This window comes from Chlamydotis macqueenii, chromosome 1, assembly GCF_036417535.1.
Source record: "Chlamydotis macqueenii isolate bChlMac1 chromosome 1, bChlMac1.mat, whole genome shotgun sequence".
NCBI classification, from domain to species: Eukaryota; Metazoa; Chordata; class Aves; order Otidiformes; family Otididae; genus Chlamydotis; species Chlamydotis macqueenii.
Genome location: NC_141556.1, coordinates 15,990,406 through 15,996,405, shown reverse-complemented (window position 1 = coordinate 15,996,405; position 6,000 = coordinate 15,990,406). Strand labels below are relative to the sequence as shown.

Here is a 6,000-nt window from a genome sequence, read left to right as displayed (position 1 = left end):
GAGCACTGAGGAGTAGGGCACAACCTGTGCTGGCGGGGGGCTGGAGTCCCCCCGCTTCCCTCTCGGGGCTCTCCGGTCGCAGCGGGGCGGAAATCCCAGCCCCCCTCCCACCTCCCCCCAAGTCTACCCTTCCTCGACGGCAGGCGCTTCCCCACTCCATCCCCCGGGCCTGGCGCTGCGGCGGGGCCGGGCCGCCCCGGGGGCGGGGGGCCGGGTCGGGAGGGGCCGCGTGAGGCGGCCCGGCCCGGCTGGGGCGGAGGAGGAGGAGGGGAGTGGGGGGGGCCGGGGGGCGCCCGACGGCGCGGAGCCGCTCCCCGGGAGCCGGGGGGAGCTGCGGCGCCTGCGTGGAGCAGCTGGAGCAGCAGCTTTCGGCGGCGTGGAGGGGGAGCCCCGTCCCGTTCCGTCCCGTCCCGCCGGTGTCCGCCGCCCGCCATGGGCCGCCTGTCACTGTACCTCTGCTGCTGCCTCGGTAACTCCCGCCCCGCTCCCGCCGCCGTCGGGGCACGGCGGGCTGGGCGAGCCCCTGCATCGCCCGCCGGGGCGGCTCGGCGCGCCCAGCCTGACCGCGCTCCTGCTCCTCTCCCCCTCTCTCCTCTCTCTTATCCCTCTCCTCTCCCTCATCCCTCTCCTCTCCTTCCCTCCGTGGCCGCGCAGCGCTGTCCTCCGCGGCGGCGCAGGAGCCCGAATACAGCTACGGCTGCGCCGAGGGCAGCTGCTACCCCGCCACCGGCGACCTGCTCATCGGCCGCGCCGCCCGCCTCTCCGCCTCCTCCACCTGCGGCCTCCGCCAGCCCGAGCCCTACTGCATCGTCAGCCACCTCCAGGTCAGCGCCTCGACGGCGGGCAGGGGTTGGGGAGGGCAGCACCCCGCCCGGGGCTGTGTCTCGGGGAGGGCACGTCGTGCGGGACCCCAGCGCCCCCTCAGAGCAGCCCGGGGCCAGGGGAGCCCCTTGGGGCTTTGGGCTCCCGACTCCCCCTTTCTTTAGCCAGGTTCGGCAGGAGGAATGCGCCGCAGTGAGTTCAATTAAAAATTTCATTTTCAGACTCGCTCGGAGCCGTCTAGACAGCTTCCTGAGTGAGAGCGGTCTGTAGGGCCCGGGCAGCGTTTGGCCGCTGTTTCCCGTCGGGTAATTACATCTGTATGGCCTGCAAGCGAAGGGATGCACACAAGGTTGTCTTGCGCATCTGGTGGAAAACACAAAGCTCGTTAATATTTTAAGCCAGAAGCAGCTCGCCAGACTTAAAATCTCAGAGAGGGAAGGGATGGTGGAGAAGAGTAAAACGTGGGTTAGGAGTGGAGCTCTGGTGAACTGAAAGTAAGGGGATAATCTCCGGCCGAATGTACTGCCCAGACAATAGGGCCGGATCCTGGCGCGTAGAAGGAAAGGGACGGGAAGCAGGAGGAGCCCTGCCCGAGGGGCTGCAGCACTTGGCCCATTTGTGCCTCGAAGTGACCAAATCTCCCCCCCAACCCCGCCATCGCCTTTAGTTTTACTGTACTGCTCTGTCTACTAGAGTTAATACTTGATCTCACATGGGGTTCAGCTTCGCTGGAACATTTTCCGAGTATGTGGGGATTGACTCTAACGACACCAGCATCTCTGGTGGAACAAAATAACAAAGACATTTTGTTACATTTTCTTGTCTCAAAAAATGCTGAAGTGCCGTAGTAAAAGCATCGCTTCAGAAGTTCACGCCTGCCCTCGTTCCTGATATCACAGCCCCAGTCTGGCGTTTGGAATGTCCCCAGTTACTTCTGAACCGTGAGGTGGTGTTGAAGGAATCACAGGAAGGTGCCGAGTATCCTCCTAATAACACAGAGTGATTTGCAGGATTGGGCCTTCTCAGATTTAGTGTTGGTGGGAGAAGGAGCAAGTCGTGGCATGAGGCAGGGGCTGTGGTGCTGGGGGAGCTGGAGTGGGCCGGAGGGGACACCTTCCTCCCGGACCCGTGATCCTGCTGTCCTTTCAGCTGGAGGAATCTACGGGGGCTTGTGGGGGGGGTGACGTGCTGGGCTTGGGAAGAGCCGCCAAAGCCCAAATTGGTGAAATGGAAAGCCTGAGTGGTGCAGATCTGCCAGCTCTTGCATTCTTGGCTGATAAAGCGTCACATTTGTCTCCGTAAACCCGCTGGAGGAATGGTGCCTGTGTAGCTTTTGACAGTGATGAGTTGCTGGTGTGCCGGGCCTCCCTCGCTGCAGTGCTCCTCTCCCTTCTCTGACCCCTCCAGCCTGCCAAACTGCGAGTTGGTTTGGGCAGGAATCCTCCCTTTTGGTTCGGTTCGCATCCTGCCTTGCCAAATTAGAAAGTGGAGATCTTAGGCACCAGGACAATGTAAAAAATAGCATTGTTCGTAGTGGTAAGTCATGATGGGTTTTTGTCCTCCTGGTGAAGAAGCGTCCGGCTTTCCCAAGCAGCACATGCCAGACTTGCACCCAACTGTTTTTTTTATGGGCACACCTTGTGTGTTCAAACTGGGTTTATGTGCATAGCTTGGGGTTGCGATCGCAGGCAAAGATGCAAGGTTTAGGTTGGAGCTTGACAAACTGGATTCAGAGTAAAGTTAACCCCAAGCTGAAAGGGGCTCTGTTGCTAAATCACTGATGGCCCCTTGACGTGCACGGAGCCTTGCTGGAGGCACCCCTAGTGCAGAGAACATGTACCTCCAAGCCAGCTCCCAAAAGCCAATGCTGTTTCACAGAAGTTGCTGAAGATGCAATTTTGCATGTCTACGTTTGTACAGAAGCAATTCAGCAGTTTTCTGTAGATGCTGCCTTGGGTTCTGACTTCTGCTGGAAAATACGTGTGCTGGAAGAGATTTCCTGAAACTGCAATTTCAATAGAAAGCATACTTCTCCTAAAAACAAAGTTTATGGAATTCCTGGCATATTTTCCATTTGGCAATTTGCATTAATTCATAAAGGTAAATACACTTATCGTTTCAACAAAAAAATACCTTTGATGACTCCTGCAGGCAAAATGAGTGGAATGTGATGTGAATGGAAAATGCTCTTATCTGCAGGAAACAACTATTACCCCACGGATAAAATCAGTAATGCTGACCATTTTGTTGTTTCAGGAGGACAAAAAATGTTTCATATGTGACTCTGAGGATCCCTTCCATGATACTCTCAATCCTGACAGTCATCGCATTGAAAATGTCGTCACCACGTTCGATCCAAATCGCCTGAAGCTCTGGTGGCAGTCAGAAAATGGTATGGGGTGGGAGGTTTGTCTGGGAGCCATTTCCAGGGCTGGGAGCTGCCTTCCCTCCTTTTGTTTAAGGGTACCTGCGGGTTTGCTGTTATCTCTGGCGTGGTGATTACTGCCCTGTGAAGGATCATGCTGTTCGAGGAGGGCTGAGTAAAACTGGCTGCTTTTGTGTGCCCTGGAGCGGTCCTTAATCCGTAAGGAAGCCCCTCAGCCCTCTGGGAGCGTTGGAAAGAGCCGTCTCACTGCTCTGCAAGAATCCTTTCCTAAAGAGAAAAGTTTCCCACACTGGCTCCAGATCTCCCTCGTGTTTGGGCAGCGGGAGTAGAGCAGCCTTCCAGGAGTAAATATTCCGGGGCGGCGCTGCCAAGGAAGCACCGCAGGGCTTCCCCGCGCCGCTGGGCTGGAGGGAGCCTGTGGAAGGAGGAGGTTTGGGCGCAGAGCCGGGGGCCGCCGTCCTGCCCGTAGACCTCCTGTTTCCCTGCCCTCCTGCCCCTGGAGAGAGCAGAGCCGGGGACATCTCCTAGCCTGCGAACAGCCTTCCCCTTCCTGAGCTCCCTGAATTCCTGTATCCCTATGCCAAGCAGTAAAATGAACACCAGAAACAAGCCAGGTAGTTAGAAGAAAAAAAAAAGCATGTTAGTTTGGTGGCTTTTTTTTTTTAATCCTTCCTCTGTTCTTTTTACTTTTATGGTTATGCTTTTGGCATGCCTTCATACACAAAACAAGGCGTCGAGGTGTCTCAAACAGCAGTCCTACCCTGAGGCCTTAAAGCCAGCTGGACAGGATGAGATTTCTGCAAATGTGTTGGCAGAAGCTGTCTTACTGTATATTAAAATAAAATTGTAATATTTGTAACACTGCTGGTGCCTGCTAAGGAAAGTTTTCACTAAATCCTTTTTAAACATTTAACTATCAGCCTAGCAAGCCGCTTGTCCCCAGCTTCTCTCTTCTAGTGTTCCAGATAATTCATGTTTTTTGTAACAGGCTTGGCAGCATTCACAGAGAAAAGTTCTTAGCTCATAAGGTCATGAAAATGTCCTTCAACAATAAAAAACAAATGCTTCTTTCTGTCCAATTCATGTTTTCTTCTTTTCAGGCACACAGCAAAAGGGACCGGTGCTGCACGCACCACATAATGTTACAGCTGGTTGAAAGTTTAAGCACTTTATTGATGTATTCTTTTCATTGCTTATCCTTTCTCCTCTCTATAAATCTTGATTATTTTTATTTCATTTCTAGCTACAGTATAATTAGCATCCAGCTGTTTTGAGAGATCTTTTCACATGACAAATAATATTTGTAAGTGTTTTTCTTCCTTTCTGTGTAGAGTCCTTGACTGTAGGTAGTTGTACAGCAGAGTTTGGAAAACCTTTTGTTTGCTGCCAGTTTCCTAGCCCTCACGATTGCAAAGCATATCTCTGATAGTTGCTTCAGGGGTATTCCAAAAACAGATTGTAAAGGAACTGTTCCTGCATCCGGATGGACAGGAGAGTCCAGAGCGAGTGCAGAGAGGTGGGGAACAGTCCCCACCAGCCCTCGGTGAGATTTGGGGTTGCAGGGCTGCAGAAGCCCGCAGCTCTGGTGCTGCCAGATGGGTGCCAGGATCCAGCCCATAGCGGTCCCCATCCTTACTGTACATGTAGTGATGCTGGGCATGTTACGCAGTCTGAAATAACGGCAATGCAGCCTCACGCTTTGTGGGTAACATGTTTGGTGCCGATGACGCACAGGAATCCCATGTGCAATACGCTCTTCAGCAAGTCCGTGGTGTCTCCCCTGAACCTCAGTAATGTGCTAACCCTCATGTCCCTTTTTGACAACAGAGCTAAGTGGCAAAGAAAAGAGTCCCTGCGTCACCAGAGCAAGGAGCTTTGGCAAAATTTACATGTAGAGGCTGGCGGGTGTCCTTGTTTGCTGCACGACTTCTTTTCTCTGCCCCTGCAGGTCTGGAAAACGTGACTATCCAGCTGAACCTGGAGGCTGAATTTCATTTCACTCATCTCATTATGACCTTCAAGGTAAGGAAGCCACAGCCTTACCCTGAACTCCTGAACTCCAAAACACAAGGAAATAAGAGATCTCATAGTCCTTCACATCTGTTTGATATTTGGGACTTGGGCTTTTTCTGAGCTGTTTTGCCTGATTTTTTTAGCGCTGTCGACCATTATTAACTCCTGCTGAAGTCGTGCAGGAAGGCTGAGCTGGGACTTGTGTCTGGACTCCGGTGCGGCTGCAGAAGGAGTGGTAGTGAAGCTGGGGTTTGTGTTGGTGTCTCTGGTGGTTGTGTTCTAGAAGATCATTAGCTAAATCATGTAGTAGCAAAGATTTTTCTTCTTAAAAAAAAATTGGCCATGATATCGGTTTTCATTTGGCAAAGGGAAAGGTCTTCAGGAAGAGGGAACATCTGGACACAAAGTGTCTTTGTTTCTTTACAAACAGATGTCTTGGAATGCCAGAGGATGTCCCGTACATCCTAAATCGCAGGCATGCACTAGTGGCAGCCTTCAGCTGAGGGGCTGCAGTTCCTGCAGGGCTAAATCCCTGCGCTTCGCATGCAGACAAATTAATCTCTTAGTTTTCACCCATCTGCTTTATGGGAGAGCTGGTTCCTTGCGCTGTTCCAGGGTGGTGGCCGAGGTAGAAGGGGGTCCTTTCTGCTGGCCTCCCCAGCAAGAGACCCCTGACCCAATGCAGGTGCTGTGGCCATCATGCCCCAGTGGCACTGGGCTTGGTCTCCCGTCAGGAGGAAGACTGCAGGGGAAGGATAGTTTTAATAAAGATTAGTTGA

The 6,000-nt window shown here is 53.2% G+C and overlaps 1 protein-coding gene across 1 annotated transcript in view; it reads left to right on the top strand.

Annotated features, from left to right (window-relative positions):
• Positions 1-306: 306 nt before the first annotated feature.
• The window catches only part of LAMB1 (laminin subunit beta 1), a 46,011-nt gene continuing 40,317 nt past the window's right edge, over positions 307-6,000 (top strand). The window contains exons 1-4 of the mRNA XM_086746639.1: positions 307-469; positions 655-824; positions 3,079-3,214; positions 5,157-5,230. Coding sequence (XP_086602765.1) covers positions 433-469; positions 655-824; positions 3,079-3,214; positions 5,157-5,230 — 417 coding nt within the window. The 5' untranslated portion in view covers positions 307-432. The remainder of the gene's footprint in view (positions 470-654; positions 825-3,078; positions 3,215-5,156; positions 5,231-6,000) is intronic.